This window comes from Selaginella moellendorffii, unplaced genomic scaffold (assembly GCF_000143415.4).
Source record: "Selaginella moellendorffii unplaced genomic scaffold, v1.0 SELMOscaffold_2, whole genome shotgun sequence".
Taxonomy (NCBI): Eukaryota; Viridiplantae; Streptophyta; class Lycopodiopsida; order Selaginellales; family Selaginellaceae; genus Selaginella; species Selaginella moellendorffii.
The window spans coordinates 3578220-3591085 of NW_003314263.1; the positions used below are offsets into that span (position 1 = coordinate 3578220).

At 46.1% G+C, this 12866-nt stretch overlaps 4 protein-coding genes across 9 annotated transcripts in view; all 4 read left to right on the top strand.

Annotated features, from left to right (window-relative positions):
* Positions 1-12866, top strand: part of LOC112340858 (golgin subfamily A member 5-like) — a 31416-nt gene that overhangs the window by 1288 nt on the left and 17262 nt on the right. The window contains exon 10 of one of the 2 annotated variants that reach the window (XM_024660005.1): positions 45-218. The exons of the other annotated variant lie outside the window; for it this stretch is intronic. Within the exon in view, the coding sequence (XP_024515773.1) occupies positions 45-80 (36 nt within the window). The 3' untranslated portion in view covers positions 81-218. Of the gene's footprint in view, positions 1-44; positions 219-12866 lie in introns of those variants that run through there. 2 annotated transcript variants of the gene reach the window in all.
* LOC9643280 (CAP-Gly domain-containing linker protein 1) lies at positions 109-3658 on the top strand. Of its 5 annotated transcripts, XM_024659962.1 has the most exons (21): positions 152-322; positions 389-444; positions 508-547; positions 598-690; positions 751-813; positions 859-972; positions 1019-1117; positions 1176-1274; positions 1319-1423; positions 1472-1558; positions 1611-1738; positions 1789-1906; positions 1966-2007; positions 2057-2224; positions 2281-2493; positions 2543-2608; positions 2658-2752; positions 2804-2951; positions 3033-3080; positions 3141-3387; positions 3456-3658. In XM_024659962.1, the coding sequence occupies exons 1-20, from the start codon at positions 179-181 to the stop codon at positions 3285-3287; spliced, it is 2073 nt and encodes a 690-aa protein (XP_024515730.1). In that variant the 5' UTR covers positions 152-178; the 3' UTR covers positions 3288-3387; positions 3456-3658. The 5 variants fall into 5 exon arrangements, with proteins under 5 accessions (XP_024515714.1, XP_024515730.1, XP_024515719.1 ...); XM_024659946.1 differs by having other exon boundaries at positions 109-184; positions 258-322; positions 2804-3387; XM_024659951.1 differs by having other exon boundaries at positions 2804-3080.
* LOC112340874 (elongator complex protein 3-like) lies at positions 4116-5308 on the top strand. The gene is made up of 5 exons (XM_024660033.1): positions 4116-4388; positions 4442-4492; positions 4548-4720; positions 4774-4948; positions 4999-5308. Exons 3-5 carry the CDS (start codon positions 4563-4565, stop codon positions 5203-5205), a joined length of 540 nt encoding a protein of 179 aa, XP_024515801.1. The 5' UTR covers positions 4116-4388; positions 4442-4492; positions 4548-4562; the 3' UTR covers positions 5206-5308.
* On the top strand, positions 5884-9444 carry LOC112340833. The gene is made up of 2 exons (XM_024659930.1): positions 5884-6157; positions 6232-9444. Exons 1-2 carry the CDS (start codon positions 6124-6126, stop codon positions 9417-9419), a joined length of 3222 nt encoding a protein of 1073 aa, XP_024515698.1. The 5' UTR covers positions 5884-6123; the 3' UTR covers positions 9420-9444.

Sequence of the window (12866 nt, forward strand, 5' to 3'; positions counted from 1 at the left end):
TGATCTGGTCCAGTTTCACCTATCACTGGCTTTTTGTTTTTCAGAAACTAGCCATTCAGAACAGGTTGACTGTCGTTTAGAAGGAAAGGGAAGCTCTAGCACAAGAGACGGCCATGCTGAAAGGAAGCTTCAGAGAGGCCAATTCCTTGATTGAGAATGCTCATGCGGAAGCATTCTCATGAAGGTGGTTTTTACTAACTTGCTTTGGTTTCCTACTTTATCGTTCTTACGCTCTTGTATGATCTTGCCACGTAAAGGATTGCAGACGAGGTCTAGTTTGGAAGACGACATCCAAGTCCTGAAGGAAGACAACAGGCATTTGGTGCTACTCGTTTTGACGTCCCAATTATTTACATTTACAATTGCTTCATGTTGATCACCATATCAGGAGGAGCGATTGAAAGGTGCCCTTGCAGATATGTACAAGTTGTCCGAGCATGCAGAGTAAACTCCTGGCTCTGTTTGTCCGGTATAATTTTTTTCTTTCTTCCGAGTGGCCTTCTACAGTGTTGAGAAGAATGCATCTGCGACAAGCTTGGCTGAACTGGTAGTACTTCGTTTTTCTAATTTTCGATAAATCTTGTTTTGTTTTGGCAGGAAGATATGATCCGAAGATTAAAGTACGAGTTAGATAAGATGACTAGCAGCAGTAAGAAGAAAGAGGACATTATCAGTAATGATAACTGCAAGGTTGGGGATTGCATGGGTTTTATGTTGAAGAAATTTTTTAACTAACGTTGATTTTTTCAGATTGAACAACTGCACTCATCCTTAACAAAGACCCAGAGAGAGCTGGACGTTGCATTGGCAGAGGTTTGCTGAAAGTGTTTAGGTTGTTATTGAACTTTGTCTCAACAGCTCGAGAAAGAACGATATAACATAGCAGTTAAGGACGACGAGATTCAAGAGCTAGATTCTGTGAAGAGAGGAATTGGTGAAGAAGCGTCCCAGCTGCGTTCAAGCCTTTCAGAAGTATAATCAACAGTCCAAACTTTATTATTTGATTCGTGTGTTTTAGAAAGAAGACTATATTCAACGGCTGGAGGTCAAGCTTAAAATTGGCGTGGCCGAACATGAGTTGAAACTGAAAAACATGGAGGAAGACTTTTCGCGAACGGTAGTACTTTTCTTCTTTCTTGTTTATTTATATTACTGTTCCTTCTTGTGTTCTACAGAGAGAACTTCGGCGAGAGAAGCACCGGAAGGGATTGCAGTCTAAGCTGAAGGAGCAACAACTGAAACACCTGACTCATTTAAATATTTATCAGAAAAGGGTAAGCAAATGAAACATATGTTTTGATATCAATTATAGTGTCAGGTTGATCACCTCGAGGCTGAAATTGAGACGCTGAAAGTACATGGTGAACATGAGCTTAAGTCTCTAAACTCCCAAGTAACAGATCGTGAAGACAATTTTAAACTGGTACGCTGAAACTGGTCGACGATTTGAGCTTTATGTTCTGATGTGAAGGTGTGCTTAAATTTCGAACGAAAACTTCAAGAGTCTCAACGAAAGGGTACACAGCTGGAAGAGTCACTGGAGTTGCTGGCTCAAGAGGTAAGAAGATTGTCTCGTGTTTATTTGATCTGAATCAGTTGGTAGTTTTCAGCTTCGTTCGAGAGAAAGGCAAAAGGTTGCTGACATCGAATCATTAAACCGAGAAGTTGAGGATGCGAAACTTGCGGAGAAGAATGCCGAAGCGGCGGCTTTGCAAAGCTATTTGGCCAAGCTTGAACAGTAAACAAAAGACAAGGACGCGTTCATAGTCGTAGTTGTCATCACTGTAGGAAGGAGAAGGAATTCCATCAGAACGTGGAAGACGAATATGAGCGAGCTGAATGCGCAATTCAGAAGTTGAACGAGATGCATGCTATCGCTATAGAAGTTGCTCTCCATAACCATCAGGTTGGGCCTGTGTTTTTTTTTTCTTCTTTGCTTGTTTAGTAATTTTGCAAATTCTGCAGATGGAGCGTGACGCTCTTAAAAACGCGTTTGAGGAAACTAAGGTAAATCATTTTCAATTTATACTCTAGAAACACTTAATCTGCATGACAGGCACAAGAGATTCGAGTGGCAGCTGAGAAATATCAGAAGCAAATAGAGGAGGCTGAGGCTGAGTTTGAAGAGGAGCGCAGAAGGTTCAGGCGTGAGCAGGATGAAACACGAGTTGTAGTCGTTCAGCAACAAAATGCTTTAGTAATGGCTCATCAGCACGCTCTTGAGGTATTTCCTGTTGCTTTTCAGAATTTCCTTGTATGTAACGCATTGGAAAAACACAGGCTCAAATGAAAAAGGCAGAGGTTGAGGTGACTCAACTCAAAGAAACTCATGCGAGGGAGATGGCTATTGCTGTGTCTCGGTCCACTGAAAAGGTGGTCTTGGAATCTCTGACCTTGCATGACGACCACAAGAAGCGGCTAGAACGTCTTTCTGAAGTCCATAGATCAGAGACGCAAAAACTGAACGAGATCCACGCAAAGGAAACAGAGAAGGTTGGCTTGCTCTTATTTATATTGTCTTCTTTCTAACTCCTCCAGGCAGACTAAATCCCATAACTCTCACTTGATGCACCGTATCACCGATCTGGAAAACATGGTGACTCTTAAGGTTCGGCTCATCACCATCATTTCGTCTCGCTCACTCTTGATTCTTACAGGAGCAAAAACTGAAAGATTTAAGCGATAACAGGCGTGAGATTGAAATAAAGAGCGAATCTGCTTTGAAGGAGTTGAGGCTGAGCCATGAGAAAGCGTAAGCTTTAATTTAGTTAAGCCGCACGTATTCCTTTCTTTGTACTGCCAGCTTCAACTTTCAGCGGTGCAAGTTTTCCAAGGACAAGGAAGCTATGGCAAAGCAACTGGAAAAGAAATACCGGACCGAGCTAGACGCCTGCAACACGTTTCATGCACAGCAATACCAAAATCCCCAACAAGATCTCAACCGTAGCAAGGTAGCCTGTTTCGCTTTTACATTCTTCTGTATCAAGAAGACACAAAGAAAAAAACTTACCGTGAAGTCTTTGGTACGCCAGATCTTTAGCTTCGCACAACTCTTGAAGCTTCACGTACAGCTGCTCCAAGTATGTAATTCTCTCCACATCTTCTGGTTTCGACTCTCGGTTATCAAATCGTTCCTGCAGCTCTGGAAAAAGCAAAGTAAAAATCTTGTCAACAGGACACACAGAGACGTTACCTTCAGCTTCACAAACTGTTGCTGTAGCTCTGTCATTTCTGCTTGCTTTTGCCTCATCACAAGCTGGCGATTCCAAGAAAGACGCATTGGCTGATGGCTTACTCGCAGGTGAGTCGAAACAAATCAAGATGGAAATGCTAAACCGAGAAGAAAACTACAACAAAATCTTCAGGAGCTCCCCAGTGGTCCAGCCGGTAAACTTACCTTACGTTTAGACTCCTCGCTTTTGGTTCGATTTATTTTTCCCTCTATGTTATGCTAGACATCGATTGAATTGAAGCCAAGGAGCCCATCGCGATCGGCGCAAGGCTCACGCTCAGCATCTCGTCAAGGCAACCGTGTAGAAATAAAGTTCTAGATCATTCTAAGTGCCACCTGGTAAATTAAAGCAAGACGTCGGCATTGTTTTCTTCCCTTGATCCATCTTAAATTTATAAAAGTTCGCCGCATGGCAAACTCTGCTGACCGCTGTTGACTCGCCTCTTTGACATAATTCAAGAAGCATTTTGACTTGGAAGAACAGCAGAAGTTTACGAAGTTAACCAGCGTAACTTTGCCATTCACGCTAGGAGTTAATCCAAGTGAATTTGCTAGCGTGCATCAGAATGCTTCGATGTAGAAGCGAATCCTGCTTTTCTTGCCTTTCGGGCTTGTATAAAATCGCATTGTGGCTGGACCTAAATCTCGGAAGATTGGGAGGAGCAGTGGGCGACGCTAGGCATCGCTCATTCGGAGGTGGTGGGAGCTTTAGAATTTGGTGGGGTGCTGGCGGTTGGCGACCTCAGCGTCGCTCTTGTGGAGGCTGCGGACCGACACAGAGTCAGCTCGGCTAAGATGACAACAACGAATGTGGAAGTTGCTGGTGGTATGTATGTGCCTCATAAGAATTAAATGGCTTAACTTTTGCTGTGCAGAAGAACAATCCGCTGCTTGCCGCCGCTACGGCCTTGCCCGAGCGCCAAAGCTCGTGGAGATGATCGCGGCGTTGCCAGAGAATGAGCGCGATCTCGTCCTGCCCAGGCTCAAGGCCAAGCCTGTGCGCACTGCCTCTGGGATTGCCGCATCGGTGCCCACACATTGTCACGACTGGGAATATCTGTGTCTACTGCCAGGGAGGCCCAGATTCGGACTTCGAATATAGCACACAGTCCTACACTGGGTATGAACCAACGAGCATGAGAGCAATTCGAGCAAGGTAAATTCTATAGTCTTTTTCATTTCTTTTTTCGCTAGCAAAAACAAATACAGGCTCGAGGTCGAGTGGATCAACTCAGGCGTCTGGGCCATATCGTGGATAAGGTGATCAGGTTTATGGATTTTCTTCTCTGTCACTGAGCAAACGTGATCGCCACAGGTTGAATATATCCTTATGGGAGGTACTTTCATGTCTTTGCCAGCAGACTACCGCGACTATGTTATCCGGAATCTCCATGACGCTCTGTCTGGTCACACTTCTCGAGATGTGGAGGAAGCCGTGAGATACTCAGAGCATGCTGCCATCAAGTGCATTGGACTGACCATTGAGACGTAAGGCTTGCGTGGTTTCTTTCCACACCTGGTCGTTTTCCTCGCTGTTGCAGGCGTCCCGACTACTGTCTGTCTCCTCACTTGCGCCAGATGTTGTCTTATGGCTGTGCGCGGCTTGAGATTGGGGTGCAGAGCACGTACGAAGATGTCGCTCGAGATACTAACCGGGGCCATACGGTTGCTGCTGTTGCCGACTGCTTTTGCCTTGCCAAGGACGCTGGCTTTAAGGTGCGATGGCATTTCCTACACGAACTTCTTTCGCTGATTATGTATTTCAGGTGGTTGCTCATATGATGCCTAACCTTCCAAACGTCGATATGGAACGGGACATGGAAAGCTTCCGCGAGTTTTTTGAAAATCCTTCCTTTCGAGCGGACGGCCTCAAAATCTATCCAACGCTGGTTATTCGAGGGACAGGTTTGTACGACCTATGGAAGTCTGGAAGGTTAGTGTATTTGCTGGTCTTTTCTCCGAGACAAAACTGATGTGCATCCTGATTGCTACAGGTACAAGAACTATCCACCTGAACAACTCGTCAATCTGGTTGAGAATCTCAATCGCTTTCTTTGCAATCGTTTTGATTGCAAACGCGAATATTTAGCATATAGCGAAGATGAATAAAATCAGTGAGATCTTATGACAGCACATATTGTATTTAAAAGCTGCTAGTAATGAGATCAAACTCTACAACAAGTTGTAGTGCTAGTAATCCTAGGTGGTGTTTTACATTCCTTCCACCCAGCAAAACTATCTTGAATGCTAGCAAATCAAAGTTGACTCCAATTATTGCAAACTAGTTATCTGCGAGATTGAATCCATTTATTATATTGAATAAAATAACACCAAGATTTCTCCAGTAATCAAAAGTTACTACAATTAGCAACTTTCTAAACACCTTTGATGATAGCCGAACGATTTCGGTCAAATTCAAGGAAACAACCACCATTCGTTTTTCCAATCTTATTGCTTACAAAACCCATGCCGTCACGTAGTCAAGCGTTTGGACCGTCAGATCACATCCCAGCCCTTGGATGATTAGAAGCGTCGAAATGTGAAGCTTCCATGGAGCATGGGCTTCCGTGTAGAAGTTTTGTGGTCCAAAGCGGCCAAGTCTCCAAGTTATCATAGCTTCAAATATTTTAAGCCCTAGCTCCCAAACCATTTTCCGTTCTCCTCATTTCTTCCGGCTCGATCGATCCAGGGATGTAGCGCCAGGATCTGGATCTCGATCGACTCGACTTCTAGTGGTAGCTCGTCGAATCGGGGCTGGAATTTTGTAGGTCGCCTCGCCCCGGAATTCCAGATATTGCCGAAAAGATTGCATTGGATCATCGCGAAAGAGGGGAAAAGGGGGGAGCGATGGCGGCTCCGACCGAGGTGGAGTAGCTTCCATACTTTCCAGAATGGAGGGAGCCAAGCAAGATCTAGATTTCGATGGTATCTCGTCTCTTGAGCTCTTGATCTCTTCTTACAAGTGTATACTTAGCTTTGAAGTGGCTCATTTTGTGCAGAACCATTTGAAGCGCTCCTTGGTAATCCGGGTGACCCCGGCTGCGAGGATAAAGTAAAGAGCATGATAGAAAATGGCTGGGATATCCACAATCTCGTTGATGACCATGGTGCCACCACTGCACTCCATTGGGCAAGCGCGAGTGGGAATCTCAGACTGGTCAAGGCTTTACTTCCCAGAAGCATCAGAGACATCCTCAAAAAGGATGGGCTTGGCAACACTGCACTTCATGCAGCTGTTATGAGCAACGTTGCGGGGGTTGTTGAGGTATTGCTTGAACAAATCATGAAGAAGAATCTAAAAGCTGTGGGCTTGTGCAACAACAAAGGAGAAACACCCTTGCACATGGCAGCTACATTCCAAGATGGAACAAATGTTACCCGTTTGCTAACTTTACTTCCGACGAGCATTGATGACATCGTGAGGCCTGATAACGATGGGAATACCCCACTTCATGTAGCTGCTTTTTGGGGTTACCATGGCACGTTCGAATATATGATTAAACGGCTAGGAGCCAACTTTGACGCCGATCAGTATGTCAACAACGATGGCAACACGCCTCTTCACGTGGCTATGACAGAAGGATGTGGGAACATGTGTCTTTTGTTGATAAAATTGGGTGCTAATCTTCACAAACTCAACAAAGCTGGCTTTTCACCACTGATGCTGTTGACAAAGGTGCGTCAGCCTCTCCAGGTGAGAATCATGAGGAAAGTCCTCAAGAGAATACTGTCAACCGACCTAGCAGGTATTTCTGAAGAGCTTATGCGATTGCTGACAGTTCCCGAGGTTGGGCATCTCTTAGTCTTGCATGGCTGCCTTTGTATTGGGAAACTGGACCTGGTGAAGCCTCTATTTAGGCACTTTGACGTCGAGCATAATCGTCTTGCCCAGCTACTGGTTGAGAAGGACAGCAGGTTTACAGGGGAGACCTCTTTGCATGTAGCAGCTTATGGACAGGATGTTGCGGTTCTGAACATGGTGGTGGAGAAGCTGCAGGAAGGTGGGGACCCTTGGGACGTAGACTGCACTAACAACATGGGGCAGACGCCTTTGCACATTGCATTTGCAGGAGGCAACACTAAAATGGTTGAGCGTTTGCTCGAGCTTAAAGCTGATATAAACAAGACTGATAACATGGGGACTGGCATGCTGCACTTTGCTTGTAGAGGTAAAGGTAGGAAGGTTGAGGTTCTTGAGCTCTTGGAGGAGAAGCTAGGGGAGCAGCTGGAAATCAGCAAGGCAACAAAGACTGGCTTGACCCCGCTGCATTATGCAGCTTGGAATGATAAAGAGGAAGCAGGAAAATGGTTGATAAACAGGAATGCCGATTTGACTGCTGAGGATTCTGTTGAAAGACTTATGCCATGGCATTGGGCTGTCATTGGAGGATCTAAAAAGTATACTTGGCTTGTCGACTCTCACTTGGAAAGAAGCGTAAGATTGTTTAATGGGAATGTGGACTTTGAAAGGTGGCAACAGGTGTTTCATTTAATTGAAGCCCATCGCTCACATGAGCCGGATTTGGTGTGTTGGAAAGTATTAAACCGTATTCAGGCGCAGCACAAGAAACTTGAGCCTGGATTATTGGCTTGCATTGCGGCTTTAGGAGATAGTGACACAAATGAAAAGCTTGCATCACTTCTCATTAAATTCTCATCGGACGAGCAGGCTAAGGATTACATTTTAAAAATAGTCAAGGAATCACGAATATTGGAATGGGCTGCATTCTATGCCAAGGACACAACAAGGGGAAGAACACGAGCCAGCGATGTAGAGCCAATGTTCAGGGCCTTGCAGATCTTAAGCCAACTAGATCGTCGTGGCAAAGAGCAACTAAATAGATATGCTTCTAGCAGCCAGTTTTTGGTGGATGCTTTCAAGATTGGTTTCCTTAGTGAAGATGTGTGGAAATCCGGGTTTGCCACGAGCCTAGCTACAGCATGCAGTCGATGGGGGCTTGGCGATCTGATCAAGTCAGTCCTGCTGCCAAGTGCTCGTTGGTCTGACCAGGAATCGAACGAGAATCTAAACAGGGTCCTGAGAAGTAGACATTTGGCCCACATGAGCATCTCTAACTTGGAGGAGGACATCCCTCTGGCTTACTGGTTAACAAGGCTGAAAGTGAAAAACACAGCAGAAAGTACTGGCAGTGACCAAGACGAGAACAAGAGCAAAGCTCATGTAAAGAAAGTTGAAGATCTTTTAGAAAGCAGGAAGATTGGAGGGATGCTGGAGTACCCAAATGACAAGGGAGCTCACACAGGCAGGACTGCCTTGCATTGGTCCACCATCTTTGAGGAGACCTCTACCACCCTCTCTATCCTCCATACAAGGAATTGTAGAGTTGACATATTTGACAACTTTGGAAAGGCACCATATTGGTATGCTCCAAAATCCTGGAAAAACAGCTTTCTGCTCAACAGCCTGAAGTGGGAGCAGTACCTGGACAACTTGCACAGGGACCGGGAACTGTTTGTAGATGCCCTCAATGCCATATTGGTGGGGGCAGCTCTGATTGCAAGTGTGACATACAGTGGATCCCTCAGCCCACCTCTGCAATACTCCCTGAAGCTCATGAACCACGGCCAGCAGGAGGATGACCTCAAGTATGTGGCCATCAACAATCCAGGAGTGAAAGCATTCTGGATCTTCAACAGCCTCTCCTTCTTCTTTGCAATGGCAAGTGCACTGGCTGGAGTTGCAGGCATCCTCCCACTGCCCCAGGTGTTTGACTTGGGTGTCATTGACAGGCTGAGGTGGACACTGCTCCTCGCTGCAAGCCTGCTGGTTGGCTCGATTTGCTTTGTTCTCGTGGCGTTTGCATGTGCAGGCTTTGCAGTCTTGCCACCTTTGTTCCGCTACAACGTTGTTATGATAGTCACATCGGTGCCGGGGGGATTGCTGTGCATGCTGATGACTTTGCTGTTTATCAAGGCGCTCTCTCCGCTTCTGTCTTGGGCGTACACATGGTATACTGATGCTCCTGGTCTGAAAGCCCCGAAACAGGAGGGCAGAGTGGAGGAAACTGCGGTGGATGTTGTTGACACTGAGGACCAGAATGCCGGCAAGATCTTGAGGTGGGTGCTAGACCCAAGTAAACAACCGGTTTACTCTGGTGTGATCTACCGGAGGATTCGTGGATACCCGTGGATGGATGGTTTGGAGCGGCTTGGTCAGAGTAGCTGAGTTGTCTTGTTTGCTCTCGCGGCTTCATCCCCATCTGCTGCTTTCGACCGCGTTTGATCTTCACAGTACCTGATTTGTAGCACTTGCTATAAGCTCCTGGTTAATCACCAGACCGTGCTCTTCTCCGGCTTCTTCGGCCACCAGGTATGCCTCTCGCAGGAAAACGTATTGCTCGGCTGCCAGCCAAGGTGGTGACGTCCGAGACGAGCGCCCTCTTCTACACGGTAAAGCTCAGGAGCTCCAGGATCCCGGAGACCCCAGCCGGAGTGTGACACGCCCGCTGGGAGAATTCGTAAGGAACGGTAGCCTCTGGAAGTTCTCGAGCTGCCCGAGCTAGAGCCTTCCGGATATGAGATGACAAAGGACGCGTCCTTGATTGAGCCACAGCTTTCTTCCGTTCCGTCACAGCCAGTTCTCCGTCCCATGAAAGCAGCTCGACGTAGGAATCCTCGGAAGAAGGCGACCCGGAATTGTTCAAGACTCTGCAGTTCTTCGCATGGCAATGGCCTGTTCTTGGCCTGTTGAAGCACTCATCTGTTCCAGAAGAGCAGTGAGACTTGCACGCAGGGAACTCGAGCTTAACTTGAAGAAAATCCAGGAATGCATGCAGGTGATATTTGACGTGCACAGCATAGAATGCAGTGAGTGCTTTAAAGCAACGATACCTGAGCTGAGAAAGAAGAAGCAAACAATCAGAGATGGAGTTGAACGTCTGAGACAACTTACAGCCGAAGCAAGAGCAGAGCCTGACTTCTGGCACGCACCGTTTCATGACAATATCTATAGCAAGCTCTGGGAGAGTCAGAGTGAGTTACCTGAGCGTCGCAACAGTCGACTTCCGGTCAGAAGGCAAACTGTTCACTGGTGGTGTCACTCGCCAACTAAAGATAAGCCAAATTGGCCTCTCAAAAACTTTCGAGTGCACTTATCAGTCCCTGCGCCAAAAAAGAAGCAAGGCCCAGCATACTGCAGACATAGAGAATCAGTTTGAAGAGTCTAGCATCAAAGACGACGTCGACACCTCACCTCCAGAAGAAATCTACGGAGATTTCCAGCTAGTGCATTCGGAAGCCGCGTTGACGATTGGAGCAATCGGCTTTTGCTGCCACGAGCTTCTAAAACAAGCCACGTATCTCAAAAAGCTGACGCAAGAGCTGCTACTGCAGGAAGAAGAAGAATCGCAAAGTTAGAATTGGATATAGTTCTGTAAGCAAAATGTAAGCAAGAATGCCTTCTGTAAGCAAGAAGGCAAAGCATCTTTGAACTAAATTTTAAAAACTTACACTCTCAAAATCAGCATATAGCGAAGAAGTCTCATTTAGACGTAAAACTACATAAAATACATAAATCGTCAACCTCTTGCAGAGAGCAAGCCTTGTAATTCACCCCTTCTCTTTTCTAGCTCCTGCAAATCCAGATGAGAGCACAATTCGCAAAATCTACGCAAGAGATACCTCGAGATCTTTAGCAGCCTTCTCGCGCCCTTTTGATTTTTCAATGCGGAAACGCTTGAATTTTCTAATGCACAAAAGGCCCTGCCAGTTGATGGAAGAAAACAGTGGTAAAACCTCCAAGAAAACGAACAAAAGCATACTCACTGCTACAACGTAAACGGCACCACATCCCAGGAGCATTCCACTAGCGACTTCCGAAAAGACCACTTGATAAGCACGGTCCTTGTGCTCATCTGATAGGGCCTTTGTCATCACTGCTACACTGCAAAACAAAGCTCTCGTTAACAAAGAAGAGCGAAGAAAGAAATTTTGTAAGAGAAGCTTACAAAATTTGCAGCATGCCTCGTCCAACCCAGTACTCAAGAACCTATGCACAAAACGAGCGAGTAATCACATCGAAAGAGCAGAAGAAAAGCGGTTCTAGAACTTACACGCCAGAACTTCAAGAAGAATTCCCATTCGGTCTCGGCCGAAGCAACGAAGAGCGCGATCACTACCGCGTAGCAGCGAAGAATCCCTTCAAATATCTGTAGAAACGAAGGTGAAACATCCATCTAGGCTCGATGTTGGACGAGAAGAGAAACTTACATCGCGGCCATGCTTGAAGGCTCGCACCACCGAAATCACACTCGCACAGCAAGGCCGAGATCGCAGTGAGAGCGCTAAATATCCGAAATGCGATCACCAGAGCGTCCGGCCCTCGCGGCTCTCGTCGATCTAGACTGCTTCTGCTGCTCTCGGCGTCGCCCTCGCTAAGAATGGAACTCATCGATCGATCGATCCGCAAACCCTACCAGAGCCTTCTTTCAAAGAGAAGAGAAATTTCTACCATAGCCATTCTTTTTAGGGTTCTTGGCCAATGTTTTGCTACTCATACTTGCATCTGAACATTCGAACCCAACCGGATTCGAACGGGTATCGAACGTTTAATACCCATTTAGCTTTTTTTCAAACGGGTTTTCAGTTTTAATATAATTAAAAAATAATTAACTGTTACTAAACAAAGTTTAACATAATATAATATAGGTTTAATCTAATCTTCATCCTCTGAATCTAAAACATCATCACCACTAGCACCGTCGTCATCAGGTTGTTGAAGAGGTTCTTCAACAACCTCCTGAAGTGCAAGGATCCTTTGCCACTAAGGCTCAAGCTCAAGGTTATCAAAATCATGCTCAATAAGCCTCAAACTCCCGGACTCAATCTTTTGTATGACATGCATATTTGTGTGCACAAAAACCAGCTTCTCCGAGTATTTGGAGAGCAGTCGAGACCTCCTCTTCGTCTGGATCATGCTCCATGAGCTCTAGTTTTGCTCGCATGGTGAAGCACAAACTGGTTGACTCAAGATCCGTAAAGCAAGCCTTTGAAGTTCTAGTGTGCCTGCACCAAAGTTGCTCCACCAACTCACCGGGTGTTTCCAGTTCTCCATCTATACAAGAGAATCAGTCTAAAAAGTTGACAAACAAACAGTTTATACACACTTGCTTTGCTGCCTCCGAAGAGAACAAACGGCCAAGTTGTTGACGGAAACTCTGAACCTCGTGCAATAGCTTGTGTTGAAGTCCTTGATCTCCTTTGCAATACAACTCTAGGTACTCCACAAAATCTTCCTGAGCCTCCTGGTCGAGAGGGAGATGAAGAAAAGTTGGGTTCAAAACAAAAGCAGCTCCATGCAAGATTGAATGCATCTGGAACCAACAAGCTGCTTTCTGACCTCCCTCGCCATGATCCTCCATTATGAACCTGTTGATCTCCTCAACCTCTTCCTTGGCTAAAATCCCAGTCTCAACAGCCTCTGAAAGCTTCTCATTCATCCGGTCCATAGCCTCGAAAATGAGACTAGAAGTTGCCCCCTCCCAGTCTGCAAGCTTCAAGACCTTGAGGAGCGGTCCAAGCAGCACCAACAAGTGCTGGCACCTAGTCCAGAAAGAGTTCGGAGTCTCTTCTAAGATCCGAGTTCGAATGCGCTGGGCTTTGGCTGTCTTTGTGA